Below are 26861 nucleotides of genomic sequence, written 5' to 3'. Positions count from 1 at the left end.
ACCATGCCCTTCTTCCATGATGTTCTTTCTGCCTTTCTCTGGCCCAGAGCAAAGGAATCAACCAACCATGAACTGAGGTCTTTGAAACTGTGAGCTCCAAGAAGATGTTCCCACTTAAGTTGTGCTTTCAGGTATTTTGGTCACAATGACAAAAGCTGGGTAATGTAAGTGGTGATGGTTGCAGAACTCTGCAAATATACTATAAAAATCACTGAATTATGGACTTGAAAGAGTAAATTTTATGCTGTCTCAATAAAGCTATTGTTTTCTTTTTTTAATTAATTAATTAATCTTTTGGTACTGGGGATTGAACCCAGGGCTGTTTTACTATGGAGCTGCAGCTCCAGCTCTTTTTAACATTTTGAGACAGGGTCTTGCTGAATTGCCTAGGGTTTCACTAAGTCGCTGAGGCTGGCCTCAAACTTATGATCCTGCTGCAACCTCCCAAGTCACTGGGATTACAGACGCGTGCCATCAGACCTGGCACGCGTCTTGTTTAAAAGCAAAACCAAAAAAATTGCAAAGGTCACAAGTGGTTACCTGAGAGCTTTGTATTTAAGATGTCCTAGAAATTAATTCTCCATTGTTTTGGGAACACTCTTTATTGTGGACATGTCTGTTCCCTCTCTAATGCTATTTATCCCTCACTCTTTACATACAGCCATGCTTTAGTGGATCCCAGCTTGACCATTCTAAACTTGCTTGTCATAACTAAGCCTATTAGCAAATGATATTCAAGGGTATGCCATTTGTGAAAAAGAAAGTTAAGATTTCTGTTAGGTACCCGTGAATAACACATTCTCTCTCCCTGGATATGAAGTGAAAACCGTGGAGTACATGTAATTGTTGGCAGCCATTTTCAACCACCAGAGAAGTCAGGTGGAAGACGAAGCTAATATATAGAGAAGGAGGGAGGCAAGACTACCCAAGAAAATGGAGCAAGGGCCCGGTTTGAGCCATGCCTGATTCCTGTGTCCTTTAAATAAAGTGTGACTGTGTGACTAGCTTGCCTGGGACAGTCTCGGTTTACAACCGTTCTGCTGACCTGATTGTTAGTAGTGCCCCCATCTTTCTCAAAAGTGTCCTGGTTTAGATAAATAATTTACAGGGTCATACTCCCTCTAACTGGATTTGTAGTTACATATCAATTAACTTAGTAGTTAACCAAGGTCAACTGTTTCTCACATTGTGTCCATTCAGGCTATTTTCTGGTTGGCTCTCAACATGCTCCCTGGATTCTTTAGTTGTTTAAGTTACTTAGATTCAAAAAGTAACCACAGAAGACATCTTGCTTTCACTCTTTCTCTCTGCCTGGAAATCTGTCTTTCTTCTGGGACATAGGTGAACTTCTCCATAAACTCTTTCCAGACTTTTCAAAATAAACACAATCATTCCAAAATCCCAAACAATTCTCCTCATACCTCTATATCAACACTTATTGCATTACAATCATATGTTTTTATTTATCTTCCACAGCAGACTGTGAACTTCTGGGGAAAAAAAGGACCATATTATTTTTAACTTTGTATGCAAGACATGAGAACACTGTGTGCCTAAAATGTAATATATTTAAATTTTTTTGTCAATGAATAAAGGAAAAGAAATAACTGGATGGGAAATCCATTCATTTATTTGCCTCATCATTTTAATAGAATGTTTAAATAATTTTAATCAATATTTTTTTATTTAATTTTTTTTAGTTGTCCATGGGCCTTTATTTATATATTTATTTATACGCAGTGCTGAGAACCGAACCCAGGGCCTCATGCGTGCCAGGCAAGCGCTCTATCACTGAGCCATATCCCCAGCCCCAATATTTTCATTGTATAGTGACTGACCATTAAAGTAGGCTCCCAAGCCCAAATGATCCCAAACTGTTCAGTTGAGCAATTGAATATAATGAACTTACATGATCCACAAGGCCCCAATAATTGGTTCTGTTTCTTTGAATTGCAAAATGAATTGTTGTATGCCTTTTCATGTTGGAGATGCTACTACAATGCAATAAAGGCTTAAAATAATCAGACATGATTTCCGAACCATAAAATTATTAGTCTTGAGTGAGGGCTCTATTCTTCACAAATTCATTGTTTGGTACCATTCATATAAATATTATAAATTGTTTTTTGCTATTTTGAAGTAGAAAAGATTTTATGTAAACTTGACTCTGAAAACTTTGCCTTGTGTTAACTCTGATGTATTTTTTTTTTATTGTAAACAAATGGGATACATGTTGTTTCTCTGTTTGTACATGGCGTAAAGGCATACCATTTGTGTAATCATAAATTTACATAGGTAATGTTGTTTGATTCATTCTGTTATTTTTTCCCCTTACCCCCCACCCCTCCCACTCCTCTTTTCCCTCTATACAGTCCTTCCTTCCTCCATTCTTGCCCCCCTCCCTAACCCTAACTCTAACCCTAACACTAACCCCTCCCACCCCCCATTATGTGTCATCATCCACTTATTAGCGATATCATTCGTCCATTGGTTTTTTGAGATTGGCTTATCTCACTTAGCATGATATTCTCCAGTTTCATCCATTTGCCTGCAAATGCCATAATTTTATCATTCTTTATGGCTGAGTAATATTCCATTGTATATATATACCACAGTTTCTTTATCCATTCATCAATTGAAGGACATCTAGGTTGGTTCCACAATCTGGCTATTGTGAACTGAGCAGCTATGAACATTGATGTGGCTGTATCTCTGTAATATGCTGATTTTAAGTCCTTTGGGTATAGGCCAAGGGGTGGGATAGCTGGGTCAAATGGTGGTTCCATTCCAAGTTTTCTAAGGAGTCTCCATACTGCTTTCTAGAGTGGCTGCACTAATTTGCAGCCCCACCAGCAATGTAAGAGTGTACCTTTCTCCCCACATCCTCGCCAACACCTGTTGTTGCTTGTATTCTTGATAATTGCCATTCTAATTGGGGTGGACTCTGATGTATTTTATTTTTAGTATTTCCTAAGGCATTTCTTACCAAAAATCACTTTAACATCTATTTGGTATTGCTGTTTCTTATAGTCAAAAAGTCTCTGTATACCTTTCTAATCTTATACTTCACTTATGTAGTATATTTTATTTCAAGGCCTGAAATTAATTTTTCCAAAGGAATAAAAAGTATATTTGTTCCTTACCGTTTAATTATATCTCTCCTGTCTCATAGAATTGTCATCTAATTGCTTTTGTTTCTGATTGACCAAATCAGTTATCTTAGCAGAAGGAAGAGATCTATAGGCTATTCTGTGTGTAATAAGTAAGAGTTATGAAGTACTAGATGAGATGAGATTAGACCAAATGAATGAATCATCTCTATTAAGGAAAAATAAAGAAACTCATAGAATATACATGAGCCTGGACTATTATCTTTAACTAGTGTAGTCCTTACAACTCATTTTACAGACAAGAACACTGGGGTAAGAAAGGTTAAGGATTTGCTCTGTCGCATAGCTAGTAAGTGGTGGAACTGAGATTCAGTTTTTGTTTGTTTGGGGATAACGTCTCACTGTATGCCTATTCTGGCTTTGAACTCCTGAACTCAAGGGATTCTCTTGCCTATCTCTGAGCAGCTGAGATTATAGGTGAAGCCCACCATAGAGCTGGAATTCAAACCCAGCCAGTCTTCCCTTCAAGGCATATGTGCTTAACCAAGAGCCTGCATGGTATCCTAAAACAAAACATTCTTAAAATAGAAGGTATTTTGTAGAAATCCTAAATTCAGGCAGTCTAGATTATCTCAACAGCTCTGTTCATTAGTAAAAGTTAAATTCACATTTTAACCATATTGTTGGTGATTCTTTGAAGTAATGTAATGAAAAACAGACTTAATTGGCATTTTCCTAAATAATTTTATGAAAAGAAAGCATTTGTGAAAAAAATCCTTCTTTTAAATTCTTCTATGAGCTGCTTACTCTCTTAAATGAATTTTTTGAAATGATAATATATTTCATGAAATTCCTTTTAATTGAAATAAATGATGTGATAAAAGGAAATAGCAAGATGCTTAAATTACCAGTGTATCTTAGAAAAAAAAATTTAAAAATATACTTTCCTGATTCTCAGATGGTGAAATTGACTTATATATGACATTGCTTACCAAACTAACTAATGCTAGACAGCATTACTTTGCAAATGGAACTTTGAGGATTGAAAGATTCGAGATTGATATACCTACTGCATATCATTTAAATTAACTCAATACTGTTATATGTTTATTTATATGGCATTAACTTTGAAGTCTGACAGGCCTGGGTCCAAACTCCATCTCTCTCACTTATCAGATATTTCAACTGGGTACTTTACTTAATCTTTTGGGCTTCTAATTATACATTTCATGACTGTTGCAAAAATCAAGTTAATATATTTTTTAAGTTGCCTGGCACATAATTTTTCTTATATTTAATAAATATTTCTCTCTCTCTCCCCTCTCTGTTTCTCTCTCCACAGTAAATTTACCACTGGTTTTCATAATAGCCCCCATACCACATACACACATAACCAAAGTGACAATACTAACATTCTGAACTTCACTAAATAAACTGGAATGAGCCATAACAATCCATCTATCTAAAAAGGAAGAATTTTTAAAAAATTTTTTATTTCTTTTTTTCTTATTCTCCATAAATACACATTAATTTCATTTGGGAACAGGAAAAATGTGAACATTTCAGAGTAATCTTAGTAAAGTAATATGTGGTATTGAAAATTTTTCATTTTCTTTTTTTTTTTTTTTTTTGACAGTGATAAATATTTCTAAAAATTTTTTTCATACATGTATATAGGGTAATAGGATCTGTCTCATTCTATGGTCCTTCCCATCCCCACTGCCCCACCCCTCCCCTCACTGCCCTCTATATAATCCAAAGTTCCTTTATTTAAAAAGAATTTTTAAAAAAAAATTTAGCAAGAAAGTAGTTGATATTTATGTGGGTCATATTTGGAAATCTTTTAAATTTAGTTTCTTTTAAGAATGAACACTAGGGCTTTAACCTAATAAACTGTGGAGTAAAATGAAATCAAATATGATTTAAAAAAATTTTTTGGTGATGCTGGGGATTGGACCCAGGGCTAGACAAACACTACCAATGAACTATATCCCTAGCCCTCATTTTTAAAAGAAAAATGAGAATATGGGAAACAGATTTCAATAGAGCATTTGGATAAGAGTTGGGAAAGCAACTGAGGAGGACATGAACTGCAGTGACCTGCACCGCTGCCCAGGACCATGCCCGCAATGTAAACACCAGGCCAAGTGTTCATCAACAGGATCAGGCCCTGAACTGACAACCTGCCTGGAACCTTGGTAGCATCTGAAGGGTATCCAAGGCAGTCACTTATCTTTGGATCTGAAGGTTTTTACAAAGATACCACTTCATGGATAACAAACCAATGTAAATTAATCACCTGAACTGATATGTAGATAAAGTACTTCTCTACTGATTCCAAACATGCCCAGAAAAGAATGCAAGAGAGACTCATTGTTCCTCTTTGCGTTAGCACCACAAATTTTAGGTCCATTGATTCTCATTTTGTTTTTGAAACTCACTTTGGAGGGATCACCTTTTTTTCACCTTGGTTTAAAATGTTTTTATAGGGTTGAAATTTTACAACACACCCTTTTAAAAACAACAGATTAAATATAAGAAGTTAAACTGTGATTTTTAAAATGCTTAGATATAAGTTTCTTATAATAATGCCAAAGGTGGAAAATGGGCCCAAAACTGAAATGAAAACTGTGCTATTGATTCTGTTAGATTGAGCATGAGTTTTGTTGCAGGTCTTCAGGCTGTGATTAAGCGAACCAATGCAGTTTCTTTCCCTCCTTCCCTCCCTCCCTCCCTCCCTCCCTCCCTCCCTCCCTCTTCCTTCCTTCCTCCCTTCCTTCCTCCCTTCCTTCCTTCCTTCCTTCCCTCCCTCCTTCCTTTCTTCCTTCTTTTCTCTCTCTCTCTCTCTCTCTCTCTCTCTCCCTCTCTCTCTCCTCTCTCTCTCTCTCTCTCTCTCTCTCTCTCTCTCTCTTTTTGCTGAGGATGAAATCTAGAGCCTCCCAGCCCCTATATAGTTACTTGTATTCTAACTCTGTGACTTAATTCTATAGATGAAGGAGGAGATATGGTAGTTATTGGGTATTTTTTTTAACAAAGAAAAACTTTTAAAATGTTTACAAAAGGAGGAAGGGGAAATTTTTTTTCCATTGATTTTTGTCAATGTAGATTAGTTTATTTATTCAAGCATTCACCAAATATTTTGAGTGTCTACCAGGTGCAAAGCCTTGGGATCTCAATGGCAAACTAGTATATCTTGTTTATTCAGACACAGCACACACACACACACACACACACACACACACACACACACACAAACACACACACATACACAAATTATTTCAAGTTAAATATTTGAATATGATAAATATTATTTATGTAATGTAAGTGGAGCACTAATTTTTTAAAAATACCCTCTTTTATTTTTGTACTGGGGATTGAACACAGGAGCCCTTTGCCACTGAACTATATCCCCAGCCCCTTTTATTTTTTATTTTGAGACAGGGTTTCACCAAGTTGTTTACAGCCTTGCTAAATGGCTAAAGCTGGCCTTGAATTTGCAATCCTCCTGCCTCAGCTTCCTGAGCCACTGGGATTACACGCGGGGGCCACCATGCCCGGCTTTAAAATAAATTTTTTTTTAAGAGTAGATTTAAGGTTCCCAGCAAAACTGAATAGAAACTACAGCATTCCCATGTATACCTCCTTCCCCCACAGCCTCCTCCTCTGTCAACATCACCTACAGAGTGTTATATTTGTTACAACTGATAAACTTACATTAACGCATCATTATCACATGAAGTTTATCATTTATATTAGGATTCACTCTTGGCATAATTTCTATGGGATCTGGGGCAACTGTATGACATGTATCCACTATCATAGACTCACACAAAATAATTTTACTACCCCCAAATCCCCTGTGCTCTGCTATTCTTCCTTTCCTTCTTCCCCTTGGCAACTGCTAATTTTTCACTCTTTCCATACTTTTGCTTTCCCCAGAGAGTCATATAGTTGAAATCATATGGTTTGTAGACTTTTCATGCTGGTTTCTTCTAGAAACCTTATCACAGATCATAGTTTTGTTAGACACAACCCAAATAAAAAATCCTAAGTATTCAAAATGGCATAACTCAAAAAATATAACATGATAAAGGTACTTTGGGCAAAATGTAACAAAGTATCAAATGGTCCAGGTTCAATGGTTTTGATTCTCTGAAATAACCTATGTACCTGTGTTCTCCCAGGCCACTGCTCTTTTCTGGGATATTAAATGAGTACAATTTTCAGCTCAGTTACAATTTAGAATTAGTTATAATTAAATTATTTTGGTTTGGATTTGGTTCAAGCAAAAAATGTTTTTCAACCACTTGGTTTGAACCAGACATTTTGAATTATTTTCTCATTAAGGTTTGATAAACTATCTATAGTCATTAAGAGTTGAACTTGGGTTTTGTTTGCACCATAGAATACATCAATTCTAATATATATCAAGTATTACCGAATTACCACTGGACAAAGTCAGAAGTCCTGAACTTGATGGAATTGTCTTTCTGAAAGAGTAGAAGCCCCTTTAAACAAACAAACATAAAAAGTTAACTGCCCCAAGGGAGATGAGCAATCTGGGTCTTTGCTGCCTTACTACATGGAGGAAATTTAGGCTTTGGAAGAATATTAGGATTATTATTCTAAAGCTGTTTAAAAGCCAAATTTGGTCAGACTTAATTTAACTAGGGTCAAGTATGATATAGCTGATTTTTAACTGATTATACTCAATTACAGCAATTCTGGTAACTTAATGTCTACTTTTAAGTTTTTTTGGTCTCACTTTCTGTATTATTGATCAATTCTGTGGTAAGGTTGCATGAAACATTTTGGAAAAATGCAGAATATAACAAAATGTTTAAATGGAGCAATCAATGTATTTCACCAAATCTAAGATAACATTAATTAAATATGCAGCATTATTATATATATCATTAAGATGCACTGAAGGGGGAAAAATATCCTGCCTGTTTTTTGTAAGATGTGAATGCACCTCACAGAATTTCAGAAAAGTTAAAATGTTTTTTTTAAAATTGTCTTATTGTCTTAGAACTACTGATTAACTACAATAGTGACATTTTAAAATTTCCTTTTTTTTTTTTTTTTTTTTTGGTACCAGAGATTGAACCCAGAGGCATTTAACCACTGAGCCATATACCCATCCCTTTTGGGGAGGGGGTGCCAGGGATTGAACTCGGGAGCACTTGGTCACTGAGCCACATAAGCAGCCCTATTTTGTATTTTATTTAGAGATAGGGTCTCACTGGGTTGCTTAGCACCTCGCTTTTCCTGAGGCTGGCTTTGAACTGTGATCCTCCTGCCTCAGCCTCCAGAACCGCTGGGATTGCAAGGCCTGGGCCACTGCACCCAGCTCCCAGCCCTTTTTATATTTTATTTTAGAGACAGTGTCTCTCCCTAAATTGCTGAGGCTGACTTTGAACTGGCAATCCTTCCTCAGACCTCCCGGCCGTGGGATTATAGGCATGCACCACCACGCTGGGTTAAAATTTCCATTTGTAATGTTATTTCAATGTTAAGATCTATTCTGCTATAACTTTATCAACCAGTAGCTCTCAACAATGAAAATTTAGTTTGCAAGCACGGGTCTCTCCTAACTTACACTAGTAGAACAAAGGGCATCGAGAACTCAGCATTGGTTCTCAACACAGACTTTAAACTATTTTAAAAACTGTACTTTATCATTTAATCATAGATTGCGGTTGCTCTATCACTATTAACTACAATAAGTAGTAATAATAAAATAAACAACTACTTTTCGAAACTGAATTCAATTCTAAAATCTCTCAAGGGAGGTCATGGATTATTTAAAAGGAAATCACTTGAAATAATAAACACTGTTTAAATATAAAACAATCGGAAAACAACATAAACTCATCTAGGCTAAAGAAACAAACAGAAACATTTAGTACTAGCACCTCCCTGGATTTAAGATAAACACTAAGTTACCTTATTTTCTAAAGTAACTTCTTTCCATTCTAAAGCAGTGTAATCCACATGTGTAATTAAAACTTTCCAGTAGCTAGTCACATTTAAACGTTTTTTAAAAAGTGAAACTAACAACGCAGTATATCCAAAACTTACCATTTCAACGTGTAATCAATACAAAGTTTATTAATGAGCTGATCTACATGCATGGTGTATTATCAACACTAACAGCACGTCCGCATTCGAACTAGCTGCATTTCAAGCGCTCACTTAACCTCCTGTGGCTACCGTATTCAACAGCAGTTTCGGGAGATTTCAATTTCAACCTAATTCTTTATCCTCTTGAGTTTGAGAATTTTATTACATACTACCCCTAAGATGCTTAAAAATCTGTGAGGCACACGGAGATTTAACTCTTGGGTTCATTTTGAACCAAAATTCCTAGGTATTAAGAGCAGAGGGGGACGGGGGCGTAGTCTATGGGAAACCCTCGCGCCCAGGAACGTGGCCTGGAGGAGGGCCTAGCACTCGGAGTAATGCCGGGTGGGGAGGCAGCAGACACGGCGTTGGAAAATGAATTTCGAGACAATGTCGGGAAGCCAGCCGTGTCTTTTTTCTGAGGGAGCCCCGGAACTGCAGAGCTGGAGAGAAGAGGAACAGCCTCCGAACCGGGCACTGGGTCCCGAGTCACCGCCGCCGCCGTCACGGAACGAGCCCAGCTTGGGCTGCAAGGCTGCTTGTCCCCGGCGCCTTGGCGGCGAGGTGGGCGGCATCTGAAAAGAGGAGCCCGGGGAAAGCCCGGCGCGCGTCCAGCACAAGCCGCCCAGGGGCGCGCTCGCGCCGGCGACGCAGCGGGCGCGCGGGCGGCGGGATAGGCGGGGAGGAGCGGGTGCACCGCCCCTCCGAGGGGCGGGAGCCGCGGTTCCGGAGGGCGGGGGCGGGGCGGGCAGCGCCGAGGAGTCGGGGCGCGATCCGCTGGTTTCGATTAGTGCGCGGAGCTGCGGCGGCGGAGCAGGACGGTGGAGCTGCACCGCCCGGAGCCCAGCGGCGAGGAAAGAGGGCGGCGGCGGTGCGCACAGTCCGGCCAGCGGCAGCAAAGGTCTGGAGACACGAAGCCGAGCGCCGGGCGGCGACAGCTCAGACCACGGAGCCCAGCCACCGCAGCGCCCGCAGCCGCGAGCGAGCCGAGGACAGCGCGCGGGCGAGCGCGCGCGGGCGGGGGCGCGCAGGCCCTGCCCGCCCCTTCCGTCCCCACCCCCCTCCGCCCCTTCCTCTCCCCACCTTCCTCTCGGTTCCCGCGCCCCCGCACCGGGCGCCCACCCTGTCCTCCTCCGGAGGGAGCGCTGTCCGCGGCGGCGGCCGGAGCGGGCCGGGCCGGGCCGGCGGGCCGGGGGATGGCGCTGCTGGACCTGGCCCTGGAGGGAATGGCCGTGTTCGGGTTCGTCCTCTTCTTGGTGCTGTGGCTGATGCATTTCATGGCCATCATCTACACGTGAGTGAGGGGCACCTGAGGTGCTCGTGGCGAGGGTCTGGGCCTCGGGGAAAGGCGGGAGTGGGAGGTATTTGCGCTTTGGAGGAGACTGGACTTGGGAGGGGGGAAGAAGGCTAATTCTCAGACGGTTCCCTACATCCCCTCTTTCCTTATACCGGCTGGGGTGAGTAGTGAGGGTCCTTCAGAAGGAAAGTATTTGACCAGTGAAGGGGTTGCTGGGTTGCAGGCGATCGGAAAGCAAGGGGAAAGGAGGCTGTTCCTACGTGTCAGGCGGAAGGTTGATTGCTTGGTCTGATTGTGTTGGGGATTCGTGTGATTTTTCATCTGGGCCAAGATGTATGGTGTATTGTTTTTTTCTCTCGGCATGGACCACATTTCTGTTACAGTGATGATCGATTCCACTCTTCTGGGAGCTGCTCACAGCTACCTGGAGACCTCCCTGTGGATTTTCTTCTTCCTGGAAGAGCTCTATGCGCTCTGATAGGTGTGAAGCACCTGTCCACCTTGAAAAATGTCCACTAAACCTCCCATCTGGCGATTATAGCTTTCAGTATGGTTTTCTTTTGGTTCCTCATTTGTCTTGTTCAGATTTGAACCCTTCCTCCTTATCTTTTAAGTATTTAACAAATACTTCTTGAGGCCCACAAGAAACCATCTGTGTCTCTTCTTGGCTGGGACACAGTGGTGAGCAAGACATAATTCTTGTCCTCATAGAGCTTACGTTCTAGATGGAAGAGACAGATGACAAAATCCAAATAAGTTTATTGCAGGTAGTGATAAAGCCTGTGAATAAAATAGAATAGGGTGAAAGGATGGAGACTTGAGATTTGTGGCTAGTTTTGATATTTCACTCAGTGTCTTTAAAATGAAGTTTGCCTGTGTAAATAAATGAAAGAATGTAGAGCACATTACTGATGTGGGTGCACTTGGCTTTTTAGCCTGGAGGGGAAAAAACAAAAAATAAAGAACACTTTTTACTCTATCCTGATAGGTGATGTTAGGAGAGGAGAGAACTTGAAGAAATTAGTTACTTCCAGGTTTTTCATTTTTTTCTTTTTACTCAGAAAAAGGTGTGTTTTTCTTTTTGCAAACATTGCTTTTTATTAATATAGTGTAGCATTTCCTGATACTATAGAAAAATACTTCTTGTACCAGATACACTGATTCTTTGAAAGAAAACATGCCACTTCCATATTGTTTATCTTTGTTTTTGGAGTTTTTGAGTTGTAGTTACTGAACACTTACTGGAGTTCATTTTAAATATATGTATGGGTTCTTTTTTTAAAAAAGTTACTTTTTCCAGTTATAAAAATTAAAAAATGCTCACTCACTGTGTAACAAATTTAGGCAATATGGAGGGGAATGCAGAAGAGAGTTAAAAACACACATACCCAAACATTACCTTGTTAACCTTTCCTAACTATCCTTCCAGTTATATCTCTTTGTGAGAGAGAGTGGGAGCAAGAGAAGGAGGAAACCTTTTCAAACTCATCTCTTAATAGATGGTTATGAGAGGCAGTTTAGTACAAAGCACTGTTCAGGGTGCTAGAAATAAGACCTCTGAGGTCATTGCTTAAGTGGAGCTGACACGTAAAATATGACCATTTCTTTTCATGTCAAAATATAATATGATCTCTGCAGTTTTTAAATTATTAATTTTTTGGTATTGGGGATTGAACCCAGGGGCACTCTGTCACTGAGTTCCTGCTCTAGTTCCTCTTATTTTTTATTTTGGAACTGGGGCTCACCAAGTTGCCCAGGCTGGCCTGAAACTTGGTGATCCTCCTATCTCAGCCTCCTGAGTAGTTGGGTTCACAGTGTGTTAACAACTGCAACCAGCTCTGCATCACTTTTTTAATAGATTTATGAGATTCTAGTATTTGTTGTTATTGATGGCATTTAGGTCATTTGCAGTTTATAAGACAACACTTTTTGTTTGTTTTTTGTTTTTGTTGGTGAGCAGTGAACCCAAGGCCTTATGCATGCTAGGCAAAGATTCTACCAATGAGCTACATCCCCAGACTTTTTTCAGTTTTTATTTTGAGATAGTGGCTTACCACGTTGCTGAGGCTGACTTGGAACTTGTGATCCTCAGCTTCCTGAGTAGCTGGCATTACAGGGGTACACCATCACACCCAGTAGAAGTGGTGTCTCTTTTAAACTTTGATACAAATTGTTCTGTAAAAATGTTTTATCTATTCGTAGGCCTGGTAACAGTGTATAATGGTGCCCATTTCTCTTACAAAGTATCAGGCTTTTCACTGTTTTTTGTTTTTGTTGTTATTCCATTAGTTACCAGTTCTGTCAACTATTTTTCATGTATTTATATACTGGTTATATTTAGTTGTGATTGCATATTTGTAATCTTTTATGAACAGAAGATCATTAATCTTTTACCTTCATCTTTCTGATACAAAAGTAATTAGTCTGTTAGCTGTCATGTATTGCAAGTTTCTTCCTAGTCTTTTTTCTTTTTCTTTTTTTTTTAGTGGTGTTGGGCATAGAACCCAGGAGCACTATACCACTGAGCCACAGCCCTTTTTAATTTTTATTTTGAGACAGAGTCTGGCTGTCCAGGCTGGCCTTGAATTTGTGATTTTCTCCTGTCTCAGCGTCCTGAGTTATTGGGATTACAATCCTGTGCCACCACAACTGGCTTCTCCTAGTTTGTCTTTTTTTTTGGGGGGGGGGGGGTACCAGGGATAGAACCATAGGCACCTAACCACTGAACCACATCCCCAGCCCCTTCTATTTTTTTGTTTTAGAGATAGGGTCTCACCAAGTTGCTTAGGGTCTTGCTAAGTTGCTGCGATTGGTTTTGAACTTGCAGTCCTTCTGCCTCAGCCTCCCAAGCCATTGGGATTATAGGTATGTGCCACCACACCTGGCCTCTTTCTTAAATTTTTAATTTTACTCTTTAATGCACCTAATATTTTGCTTTGTTATGAGATCTAGAGCCCTCATTCTAGTTTCATTTAAATAGTTATTTGTCCCAAAATCATTTTTTGAATTATTGATAATTCCAGTTTTGAAAATACCGCCTTTATATTTTCTTTCTACTTGGATATTTTGTGGGGCTTCCAGTGGCATTTCACAGATTTATTAATCCTTGTACCAGTTTTCTTTTGTTAAACTAACAAAGTTTTATTAGCTGGTGAGGCAAACTTCTCCTTGTTCTTTTGCAAAACTTTTTGATTTTGTGCACATTTTTACTTAAAGATGGACTATAAAGTCTTAGTTTCCGAGTCTTAAGTAATCTTTTTCTTACTGCTTTGGTTGAAATTAAATTTACAGCTTCATTTGGATAAAGACTGAATTTCCACATGAGACCATGATATTCTGCCTCCCCCATTATATCTACATATTGATAATTATCATACTTCTTTAATTAAAATTAACCCTATTGAAGTATCCAAATATTTCAGATAGCCATTTGGAAATGTCCTTAGACTTGAAACCACTCCAGAATTGTTTTACATTCTTATATTTAATGGTAAAGAGCAAATGTTTTCTTAAAATACTTTTAAGTTTTTTACTCTTGGGAAAATGTTCAGCTTAGTTGAGATAATGTAAAGAGGCTTTGCATTTTCTATAGCCCCACAAAACTATCTTTTTTTACTGATAGTAACAGGTTCCTGAAAAGTATGTGAAAATCAAAGAAAACATTTAGATTGTAACAAGTTGGAGTGCCTTGTTAATTGCAGTAAACCTGTGACTATTTTTATGAAGTAAATAACTGATGGAAGGCAGATAATCAACAGATTAATTTGTGTATAAATTAAGTCTCACCTTTTTTGATAAGGACCTTTCTTCTGGTCTGATTCCACCAATCAAAATTTTTGATTTGATACCTTTTTTATTGAATTAAAAGATAACTCCCAGTTTAATGAGTTGTTTTCAAGCAGAGAGCTAAGCACTTTTTCATTTCCCTCTCCCAGCTGTATTTAGTAAAATTGCAATTGAATCTGGATATTTAACAAACAAGGTTAATGAACTTTGGCAACAATATGTTGCTTAAAAATACTGTGCTACAGAGTTTATATTTTATTAAAGGATATGTTTTCTGAATACATGTTCTATATCCCCTCAAATCCTTTTTTGAAATAAGGCAATGATATATCAATTAGCAGGTACTGATACTTCTGAAAACATGTGCTTGCCGCTGGTAGAAATGGAACCAGTTCTCAAAAACTTATGACTATATATCTAGGTGTCAGATGAAGGGGCATTGTCTTGGCTTCTCCTTTTAAAAATGTTTAATATAAATAGTGTAAAGAGATTGCCAAGAAAAATTAGAACATTTAAAGTACTGGTTATTTTAGAAATATTAAACTCTGTGTATCAGTGTATAATGGCATCTACTTAATTTTGTCTTGGTGTTTTATTGTATCTTCTTACAAAGAAAGAGCTAAGTATTGGCCTTTATTTTTTAAAATGGAGTTGAAGTTGATTAGAACAACAAACAACTCTTTTTTAATGAGGTTATTTGTTCTGATTTTACAGATGTCTTACAGTTTATTTAGTCTGCAATTTAAAAACATTTTTTTGGTACCAGGGATTGAACCCAGGGGCAGTTAACCACTGAGCCACATCCCCAGCCCTTTCTTGTATTTTTATTTTGAGATAGGGTCTTGCTTTGTAGCTTAGAGTCTCGATACAGTGCTAAGGCTATAACCCTGCAGTTTTGAAAGTCGTGATAACTTACAAACTAGAAAACCAGTATTTCCAGTGTTCAGAACCATCTTTACTCACCATTATCTCCACCAGCTGCTTCACTCCTTCCAATCATAATTCTGAACCAAGGCTTAGTCATTCCCTAACATTTTAGATAACAAGACACTTGTTGGAAGGGTCTTATTCCCAAGATTTTTGATTTCCTAAAAATAGTTGATGACAGTAGCCTCAACTGGCAGAGTTAGTTGGTGGACTCTGCGCTGTTTTTCCCTCCTTTTTGTGAGAATGAGCATGGTTGGATAGTTGGGGACAGAGGTGAAAGCATACGTAGGTCTGAAACTAGGTGTTTTCTTCCCTCTCAACCCTTCGGAGCCATCTTGCTGGATAATAAGGGTATCTAAACAGGACACCTTGCCTTTTTCTACTCCCCTTCATTCTTTTTCTCCTTTCTTTTCCCCATCCAACTCTGTCCCTCTCATTATCACTTTTCCCCTCCGTATATAATGTCCTAATATTTAGCATTAGACTCTATCTTTCCTGTTAAACTTGTTGACTTAGAGGTGCCAGGCTAGTGTGGAAATAACTTCTTGTATCCACAGATATTAACTGTCCTCTAGTAAAGCACAAGTCCTTTTCCTGGAGGTTTTTTCCGAGTGAATTCTGCTTCCTACAAATATATTTCTCATGTTTCCAGTTATAGCAACTTTTATACCTGTTGTATAACTTCTGAATGGAGGTTCCATGATCATTGTGATGACAGTTGCAACAAACTATCTGTCAGAAGCTAGTTGTGTTTTTAATCTAAATTTTACTATTTAGAATATTTAGGTGGTATGATTTTGGGCTTAAATTCATGAATATATTGGTGTTCTAAACCTTGATGGAATAAAAATTGAGAGCTTCATTTCTGGTTTAGTCCTGAAGATGAACTTGGACTTTGGTCAAATGTTGATCAGAGCCTGGTGTGGTGGCATATGCCTGTAATCCCCAGCAATTTAGGAGGCTGAGGCAGGAGGTTTACAAGTTTGAGACCAGCCTTGGCAACTTAGTGAGATCCTATCTCAAAATAATACATAAAAAGGACTAGGGGAATAGCTCAGTGGTAGAACACTCCTGGCTTATGTCCCTAGTACCTGAAAAAAAGTACTGATCGGTCAAATTTATTGCAGTGGGACCAGTTGGCGATGAATGAATGAAATATTTCAGTAGTTGAGCCTTTTTAACCTGAGCCTGAAAACAAACAATTAGACTAGAGTATGTTACCTTTAAGGAGTAGAATGAAAACTATAATTGAGGTTTAATATTCAATGATAACTCTATTGATTCATTTTCCCCCTTTTACTTTGTAATCAGTTCTGCACACCTTCCTATCTGCCCTAGGTTATGGAAATTATTTCTGCTTACTGGTATCTTGCTCCCTTTCTAGTTTATCCTTCTGGAACACTCACTTGGTTTATGTGCTTAAACACTTTCCATGACTCCCCATTGCCTTTAGGTAAAAATTCAAACTCCTTAACAAGACATGCACAACTCTTTAGCATACATACCATCTCTGTGTATCTGTTTCTTCAGCCTTATTGAGTTCCTGCGGTTTGTCTGAATGTGTAGTGTAGTGTAGAATTCTGTAGAATTCTCTCTTCTTTTCTTTCTTTCTCTCTCTCTCTCTCTTTTTCTCTTTTTATTACCTTTTTGCATAACTTACTCCTGATCATTCAAGTCATTTAATTTATCTATTTATTTGTTACTGGAAATTGGACCTAGAGGTGCTTTTTGCCACTGAGCCATACTCCAGCCTTTTATTTATTTGTTTGTTTATTATTTTGAGACAAGATCTCACTGGATTTGCTTCAGGCCTCACCAAGTTGCTGAAGTTAGCCTCAGACTTGTGATCCTCCTGCCTCAGTTTCCTGAGTTACTGAGATTACAGGTGTGGGCCACCCTACCCAGCTTCCTGGCTTATTTTAGACTTTAGTTCTCTACTGGGTTAGGTGCCCTCTCTATGTCTTTCCATAGTACTTTGGATTTACTTGTCTAAATTATAAATGATGGTCTCTTTTCTCATTAGATTTTAAGTTTTTGAAGGTAGAGATGGTGTCTTGTTTACTACTGTGTCTTCAGGGTCTACTAAGCACCCGGTTACTACCTGTTGAATGAGTGATCTTTGAGGTTCCTTCAGTAGTAATGCTGGATTTTTATTTATTCACTAATTCAGTCTCTGATGGCCATTGTGGTTTGAGGTACACTGTAAAATTTGGAATGCTTTCAGTGATCATAGTTTTAATGAAACTAATTAGACCAAATGAAATCTTTATTTCACTATTTCTAACCAGTTACAAGTTAAAATAGAAACAGGACTACATCAATAACTTGTTTACTTTCAGATTCATTGTTAAATCTGAATTTTCCTCCAGAAGTTTTCCAAACAGAATGGCTGTCTTTCCTATAAATAATCTTTATACTCAAATCTGTCTTTGGGGCAGTGCATAACCCAGGACTATCCTGATTTGGATCACAAATGCAGATCATTAAGAGCGTCTCTACTTTTTCTCCATCCATGGAATTTTATTTTATACACAAAATGGTTTAATTTAAAAATAATAAAATGTAAGTTCACTTTAAATGGATTATTTTAGGGGATTTTGTAGAAGAGGATAGGGACAGTCTCATTAGTTTACTTTTGATGCAAAGGGTGGCTTTTGGGCGTATGGTATGGTTGCGGGTGCTGTGTTTTTAGTGCTGTGTAGTGAGTGCAGATCTGCTGGGCATCTTTCTTAGTTGCTGTCAGCAAGACGCTGTGCTCTACGTGTTTTCTATACACTGGCGCTAATTCTGTTGTCACCAAATGTTAGGTGAGTTGGGTTTTATGTTGCTGTTTGACAACTTAATAAGGATCTTCTCTTTGTTTTCTATGGTGGTAGACTCCTTTATGTTTCATAATAATTGGTGTCCGTTGTCCAGTGGAGATAGTTTGTGTTTTCCTGTACAGCTAACTGACTGTTGACTCTTTTTTTCTTTCTTTCTTTCTTTTTGGTGGTGCTGGGGATTGAACCCAGGGCCTTGTGCATGTGAGGCAAGCACTCCACCAGTTGAGCTATATCCCCAGACTGGTTATTTTTCTTTCTCTGGGGAAATCTTGTCCACAGACTCAAGATTGCACTGGAAGTTATGCTTTGTGCTACTGCTGAAGCCCATTTTGATGCAATGCCATTTTAAAATAAGTACTGTGGCAATAATATTAGTCATGACACATACCAATCATAAACACACAACAACCACCTTCCAGAACAAAATCATAACAACAACAACAAAGGCCTTTAATCTTTAATCACTGGGAATTGCTGGCATGGACTATGTGAAGTACGGGCCTGCTAATATCACAGTCAACCTAATTTTATGTGAAATATTAAACTTGGTGGCATGGAGCAGAGGAGATAAGTTCCTGGAGTTAGATAAATTGTTTTAACTGAATTACATAGCAGAACTATAAAATAGCAGTCTGGAGCTGTTAAGCAAAGTGGCCTTTGTCCTTGTGGAATCCACATTCTTTCTTGGAATTGTTAAATGCAAGTCTTGTGCCTCACGTCTGGCGGAGAAGAGCTGTAAAGGTTGCTGCAGAGGCTGCTGCCAGCCACCTGAAGGGGAAGGAGCACCGCCCACCACCACCCTCACTCACCTTGTCTTTCTCCAGGGACTCCCTTCCTATCAGGCTTCCCTCTTGCAAAAGCTAAATTAGAATACAAAACTGTAAAAGAAACCAGTTTAAAATGGTACAAAGCATTAACCCAAAAACCGCTGGGGTTGATGAGACTAAACCATGAGAAGACTAAACAATCAGCTAAAATGATGAAAAAGTAACAGTTTTAGAGACTTGGATGCTAGGAAATAACCAAGCTGGGCACCTGCCTGTTCTCATGTTTGCAGGAATGGGTGGGGTGGGGTGGAGAGGTCTAAATTTGAGAGTCACACTCAGGGGACCTACAAGGAGCCTTCTGCTGCCAGCCCCTCTTCAGACTGCTCAGATGGCAGCAGAATAACCACACTGTCCTGTCACCAAGTCCAAGTGCAGGCAGCTCCTGGTACTGACAGAACAAAGTCCCACTCCTGAGCCTACCGGTCCCCTCCCCTCCCATGGGCTTCCCCCAGCTGTTCAGGTGTGGCCTTATCTCAGAATCCTGCTGAGTCTCCTTTTCTCAACCTCCATTGGTACCTTCTCTTGCAAGAATAAAATTTCCTTTCTGCATGAAAAAAAGGTGGTGAGGGGGTGGGGGGAGAGGGAGAATCAACTAAGCTAACATAAGGCCATCCCATCAATTCAGAGGCAGTTAGGATCACCGAGCTAAAGCAGCTATAAAGCCAGCAGAACCCCTGAATATTTCTTACTGTCACTTGAAGTTCTTTGAAGTGTTTCCTGAATAGATAGATGTCCTCCTAGCTCACAATGGAAAAAGCAGGACCCTGAAGGTCTCTCTCTCTTGCCACTGATTCATCCCTCAAGATGCTGGGTTATAAGAACCCTCATCCCAAAAGCTCAACCTTTGAACTTTAGGCAGCTCTAAGTTGCTCTGAGGAAGCACTGCGGAGCCTCCACTCCTCTGTCCCCAGTTTGGCAGTTCCAACCCCAAGCACTTCTCTGTCCCAGGTCTTGGGTGTGTTGATGCTTTTAAAACACCTGAATGCCCCCCCCCCCCTTTTTATGGTGACTCCCAGCTCCCAATCCCATTTTAAATTTTAATTTAAAAATAATTCCTTGGGAAAATGACACATGTATTGAAGTTTTACTATGCTTTCTACCTCCCCAGAATTGTTCACCTGTATCAGGATCACTTTACTCTTGAAAAAATGAAATCAAATCATTAACGAGCTATATAGGAAGGCCACTCCCTTTATACCCACTGCATTTCTGAAAAGGTAATAAAATCAAATTTCTGACAATTAAATGGATATATATGTTAGGAGGGCAGATTATATTTCAAGAGAACTAAGGATGTTGTTAAAATCACAAATGATTTTAAGATTCGTGATCCTGATGCCCCAGAGCTTGCTGTGCCACAGAGAGCTTTCTAGGTGTGTTAGGGGCTATAGGAAGGGGCTTTCTCTCCCACCCTGAGCGGGGTGGGAAAGCTGGTGGGTAGCTTCTCTGGAGACTGTGCTAGACATCAGAATATAATGGTCAAACAGAACAAATATAGTCTCTACAGTCTCTTCTGGAATCTTTTCAACATCTTCATAGGAGAAGGCAGTAGCTTGGAATTACATAATAACTAGCAGTTACTTGATGCATTGTATCTGCTGCAGAGTGGAAACAGTTCTGCCTTGCTGGTCTTAGCTCTTGGGTGCCACCTGCTACCTCTACTAGCCATGGGAGGAGGGTTCTTGTAACCCAGCATCTTGAGTCAGCCTCTGAAGATAGGGGCATTAAGAGAAGCCAGGACTATGCCCAACTGAGAACCCATTTCATGGTTTAAGAGGAGAGCACAGCTAAAAACCAAATGAACAAAACAGTAATGGACCATTTTTGATGGAAAATAATTTGTGATACTGAATGTTCCTTACTCTTATATTTGCCTCATTTTTATGCTTTGGGATGTCTGTGGAACTTTAAGTTTTCTAAATATTTGCTGTAATTTTAGCTTTAAGTACAAGGTTAACCTAAATATTGGGCATACTTTAAACTGAACATTTGGTGTGTTTTATGCCTAATTTTGTTTTAACCATGATTGGGGACTTTCAATCATTCCTTTCTCCCTTTTAATCTTTCTTAGTACATACAAGTTGATAAAAGTTGATTTTATGGTGTTTTTTTTTTTTTTTTAATTGTAAGGGCCTAATATATATGAATCTTTATAAAATAGGCAAATTTCTAGTCTTTCCATTTTGGTATATGTCTCATCAATATTTGACATCTCTAAATCCCTAATCATAACTATGATGATTCAGAGACATTATATTTTGGTGGAAAAAGTCTTTGAAATTATAGCAGAGGTCTTATTTTAAAGTTACAGATGGTAATAGGTATCCTTGAATGTTTATTTTGTGGCTTAATCTCATGTATTGCTCACAGTTTCCGCATAAGATAGGTACTATTATGCACACTTTTAAAAACACTTTAAGAAGTAACTTGCCCAAGGGCACAGCTAGTAAGCTGGGATAGAAACCTAGGCCGTCTGCCACCCGCCCAGGCTTTTAAATCACTGTGCTATACACTGCCAGAGGTGACCTAAAAATAACCCCGGAAGTAATCCATAGGGATAGGGTGTCTGAATGAGGATTTCTCCACTTGCCCTGAGTCTTATTTTGTGACATTGGAAACGCTTAGATTATGATGGAGAAGGCCCTTGCTCATTTTCTCAATTTATCCCAAAACTGATTTTTCTAAGAGTTTCCACCTTGACCCTCCTCTGTTTTTACAGTAGTAACCTAGTCCTAGACCTGTGGTTCTCCCCCTGGGCTGCACTTTGGAGTGACATGAATGGCTTAAAAAAGTACTGCTACGTGGGACCCATACCTGGAGATTCTGATCGAATTGCTCTTGGCATAAGGATTTAAGCAAACACACTTCCCCAGGTGATTTTGACGTGCAGCCTGGGCTGAGAATGCCTGCCCTGGATTGTTGATCCGCAGTTGTATTCTGCACGTGCTGCCTCTTGACTTCATCCAGTTGTCCGTGTAGCTGGGAACCCACAGTGCATCTCTCCATTATCTCGCTCCTTTCCTCGCCTCACCTTGCCTGGCCTTCTCTATCAGTCTGCTCTGCTGTCCTGAATTCATCCAATAATTTATAGCTTCTCAACTTTCAAAATCCTGCAGAGGGTAATCACACGCCATGTGGATTAGTACTACTACACATTCATGGTCTCAGATCTCAGCCAAGCCTACAGTGCTATCTGGCAGTACTTTGTTTCTTTATTTAGCTCTGTCATCCATTACCTCTTCTAAATCTTCACCGTTCTACCACATTCTTGGCAGATTTATCTTAATTCCTACTTCACACTGTGGGTCCTCTCATGCCATTAATTATTTTTTTCTTTTCTTTCTCTTTAACTAGTTCTTTCCCCTTAACCCATGTACTGAAGCATTCTTACAAAACCAAACAGAAATCCTGTGCTCCATGTAGCCACTCTTTGGCCCTGTCCCTCACTGTGAGGTTTCAGGGAACTAGTGTTTATTCTTTATCATCATGTCCCACTTCCCATTCATTTCCTTTGTAACCTGTCTACCCTGGGCTCCATCAACTACCCCATCCCTGCCAAAAGGGCTCAGAGGTCATCAAGTACACAGACTAGTGAACATTTCAGTTCTTGTCTTGACTTCTTGGCAGCATTTAATGTTGTTCTTTCTTGATCCCTTGAAGAAGAAAACAGCCACCCACATAAATCTTTCTGTTACTTTACTTTCATCCCGGCTGTGTTTATACTTCTGATCACCTCTTACCCTGGGTCCTCTTCCTGTCTTGCTGGTTCATTAATGTAAGTTACATTCATTCTTTATTTTTCATGTAATTTTTCCACTTTTTAAAATTCTAATTAGTGGTACATGACAATAGAATGCACTTTGACACATCATACGTAAATGGAGTATAATTTCTCATTCTTCTGGATGGTTCCCATATTGTTATCTCTAGACTGAGCTTACCTTTTGAGCTCTGTATCTGTTTACCTACCTGTCATCTATTCAGCAATCTAAAAAAAAAACACTAAGAATATACTTCAGTTTCATCGTTTTGCTGGGCCCTGGAGAATTGGTAGTTTAGTGTTTCTCCTGTTCATTGTCAGCCTGCATTAGGGTCACTTGGCGATGTTTAAGAAAATGCACACCTTAGGCTCAGCCTGGTCCATTAAATTGTGTTCACTTCCTGTGGGCATTATCCATACTCACAGTGGCAAACTATTAGCCCCCTGAGAGAGAGATCACCACTCAATGTCTTAAGAGTAACTTTATCGTGTTCAAAATAATGTTCATTACTTTCTTCCCTCTGTCATTGTGGCCAGATTTTATGAATCTTAGGCCCAAACCTGAGTGTCATCTGTGTACGCCCTCACCACCTCCTCCACCCCCTCATTGAACATTGGCCAAACCCCAGGAATTCTGAATTTTCATTTGCTCTTGACTCTTCATTTCCTGCTCTTCCCTCTACTTCCTTTTTTTTCTTCTGAACCTTTAGAATAGTTCCCCCTGCCTTCCATCTCCCATTCTCTGAACTTCTATAAGTACAAAAATAATCCCGCTATCTTCCTTTTAGTCTTTATGGTTATTTCTTGCCAAGAGGCCGGGCTCCTTTTCAGCGTTGTCTGTGAGGTGGAGGCAGAAGGTATAGCACAAAGGAATCTTAAAGTATTTCTTCCCAAGCTTCAGCATGCCCACGAATCAGCTGGAGATCTTGTAAAAGTGCATCTGTTTCAATAGTTCTGAGGGGCAGGGGAGCTGAGATTGAAATTTAGCTCAGGTGACACCAGGGCTGCTGGTCAGTGCACGGTACTTGGCGTGTGAAAGTCTTAAAGGAACACCACCTGTTGAATATTAGATGTTTCCCTCTCTCTCCTCACAGAGTATCTAAACATAACTTTAATGATAGTGTGTATCATGCATTCACAGAGGCTTGGGCAGAAGTTACTTTTGTGACAGGTGGCCTGTGCACAGGTGACAACCACCAATCCTAACACATGGAGATGATGTGATGGTTCTTTGTGTGTCTGGCAATTTTTTATTAGATGCCACACCTTTTGGATTTCACTTTGTTTGAGTGCTAGATGTTTTTCTGGACTCAGTTCCATCCCCTTTGTGTGGGGGACTCTGCTGGACTCTGCCTGGGTTCCCCTTTCCTGCACCATGGCCTGAAGTATTGAACTGGGGCAATTGTAAAATCCTCCCTTATTTTTTTTCAGTCTCAAGAATCACTGTCCTCTTCTATCTAATGTCCAGTATCTTAAAACCATCCTTGCATATATCTTGCCTGATTTTTTTGGTTGCTTCAGGTGGGAGAGTAAATCTAGTCTGTTATTCTTTATCTTGTCCAAATGTTGAAGTCTAGAGGAAGGGGGGACTTGTTTTTAATATTTGCACAGTACTTGTGTAACAAGAAGTCTTCCTACCGTTTTGAATCGCCCCAAACTGCATATAATCCAATTGTCCATTAACCAAAAAGTAGATAAATTATGGCATATCAATACAAGGAATACTACACTGTACTGAGAGTGAATACATTTTAACTGAATGTAACAATGGCTAAATCTCAGACATACTTTTAGACAAAAGAAACCAGATGCAAAAGGGTTTATCTAAAGGGATTCCATTTGTATAAAATTTGAAATAGGTAGTATTAACCTGATGTCAGTCAGAATAGCAATTACCCTTGAGAGGAGGGAGTATGTAGAGGTGGACATGCAGCAGCTTGGGGGATTTAGTGATACGTTTGTTTCATGATTGGGTACAGGTCACGGGGAGTTTGATCTTGGGAAATTCTTTGAACTGTATATTTATGTGTGTGTTACAGTGTGTGTGTTATACTTCAATAAGAAAGTCCCTTACAACAAAAAGGTCAAGGCTGTAAGCCACATGTACTTTAGGATAGTAGAACAGAATTCCCGGTATAGAACCTGGAACTAAGAGAGCAAGTAGAAATGGGTAACCAGGGAAAACCCTGTCAAGTAGGTGCCTTAGGCTCAAGTTCATACTGTACCTAATGTGGAAGTCCTGACCTGAGATAGTGAAATAAAAACTGGTTCGAAACCAGTAAACCTTAGAGTGCCCTGTCAGAAACACTCATAAAACTGACTCAGGCAAGCCTGGCACAGTGGTGCATGCCTGTAATCCAGGCAACTCAGGAGGCTGAGACAGGGGGATCACAAGTTCAAGGCCAGCTTTGGCAACTTAGCAAGACACTGTCTCCAAATAAATTTTAACAGGGGGGACCTGGAGGTGCCGCTCAGTAGTAAAGCATCCCTGGGTTCAATTCCCAGTAACGAAAATCAATCAATAGATGAAAAAATGGCCCACTTGGAGGACTCCACTGCCGAGACCACTTTAGAGATAAGTGTAAGTGGGCTGCGGATCACATTTTGAAACCTACAGCTGCAGATTGGTTTACAACACACTGGTCGTGGCCAAGGTATCATTTCTTTGTGCAGTAGGCAGAGACACTACATCCTTGTTCCAGAGCATAGCTTTGTCGTCATCCATAAAAATTTTTAAGAATATATTTTTAGTTGAGGATGGACACAATAACTTTATTTTATTTATTTATTTTGTAATGTGGTGCTGAGGTTCAAATCCAGTGCCCCACATGTGCTAGGCAAGGGTTCTACCACTGAGCCACGACCCCAGCCCCATCCATAAGAATTTTACAAGACTTTGTGTAACTCCCCTCATTAAACCACAACCCGATGACAGTAGGTGATCTGCCTGTTCTTCGTTGATCTCTAGTGCATAGGATAATGTTAAATGGGCTCAAAATACATTGTTCAGTAAGTGAACTCTAAATAGCATGGAGCTTCACTGTATGCTAAACACCATGCAAGTTTTGTGATTTAATCACATTAAATGGCATGTTTTGTGATTTAATGGATATTCTTTCATTGTTTAGGTAAACTTTCATGTAATTTGTAGTAAGGGCTTTTTGTCAGTTTATTTCATGAGTCAAAACAGTATTCTCCAAAGTAGAGTCTTATATCCTAGAGGATATATGACAAGCTGACCCCTTGGACTATGGAAAGAAAATCCTAAAGCGTGAGCAAGGCAAAGGGGGTTGCAGATGAGAATTTTTGAGGGTCCTGCCATATATGAGTAGAAATTTCAAATATACTCACTTGTCTTTCTTTTTTTTTTTTGAAACTGGGGGTCAAACCGAGGGCTTTGGGAATGCAAGACAAACGCTTTGCCACTAAGCTCTGTCCTAGCCCTATCAGTTGTCTTTATCCATAAACCTTCACTGCTATTTGGAGAGTCAGAATGAGTTTCTGATAAAATACTGCATTCTCAATATGAAAAGCTCTTCAAAGGATAGCAGGTGTATCTGTGTTCATATTTGAAGTAAAATATTTTAAGAAGGGGAAAAAGAGAAAAGTAGGATTCACTCTCAACTTTTTCACAATTTGAAAGCTGTGAGACTGTTGAGTACAGTTTAAATGGTCCTTGTTGCTCTTCTGTTTTTAATCTAAAGTCTACCAAGTGCAGCGGAATTATTAGTGGGCTGGTTTCCCTGTAAATTGGTCGGCACTTCATATAAGTGTTTTGAGACAGTTTCTTATTATTTAATGATCACTTAATGGGGAAAATGGATAAAAATTAATGGGATTTTAGAGTTCTGTTGTCCACTCCTAAACTCTCAGGATTTCTGCATCTTTGCTTCTTATTCTCTCTCTGATGCATTTTGGATGATTACTACAAATCTAGTTTCCAGTTCTCTCTACACTGGATGTGTGCAAACTTCTGTCTTAACCTGTCCACTGAATTCTTGTCAATGAGACATCTTTCCCTTTTAAATATTGTGTGATTCTTTTCATAGATTCGTGGACATAGTTGACGGTTTCTCTTATTCTTTCTCTTGGGTTTTGTTCAGGCAACACAGATACTTTGCATTCTGGTGTCCACACCCACATGATTGAGTGTTTTCCACAAAGACTTTTTCATTTTATTCCATAATACTTAGGACCAAATCTAAG

The 26861-nt window shown here is 39.4% G+C and overlaps 1 protein-coding gene across 1 annotated transcript in view; it reads left to right on the top strand.

The window, feature by feature from the left end:
- Window positions 1-9993: 9993 nt before the first annotated feature.
- The window catches only part of Ugcg (UDP-glucose ceramide glucosyltransferase), a 37595-nt gene continuing 20727 nt past the window's right edge, over window positions 9994-26861 (top strand). The window contains exon 1 of the mRNA XM_047525586.1: window positions 9994-10530. Within this exon, the coding sequence (XP_047381542.1) occupies window positions 10433-10530 (98 nt within the window). The 5' untranslated portion in view covers window positions 9994-10432. The remainder of the gene's footprint in view (window positions 10531-26861) is intronic.

This window comes from Sciurus carolinensis, chromosome 14 (assembly GCF_902686445.1).
Source record: "Sciurus carolinensis chromosome 14, mSciCar1.2, whole genome shotgun sequence".
In the NCBI taxonomy this organism is placed as follows: Eukaryota; Metazoa; Chordata; class Mammalia; order Rodentia; family Sciuridae; genus Sciurus; species Sciurus carolinensis.
This window is presented reverse-complemented; position numbering and strand designations above follow the sequence as displayed.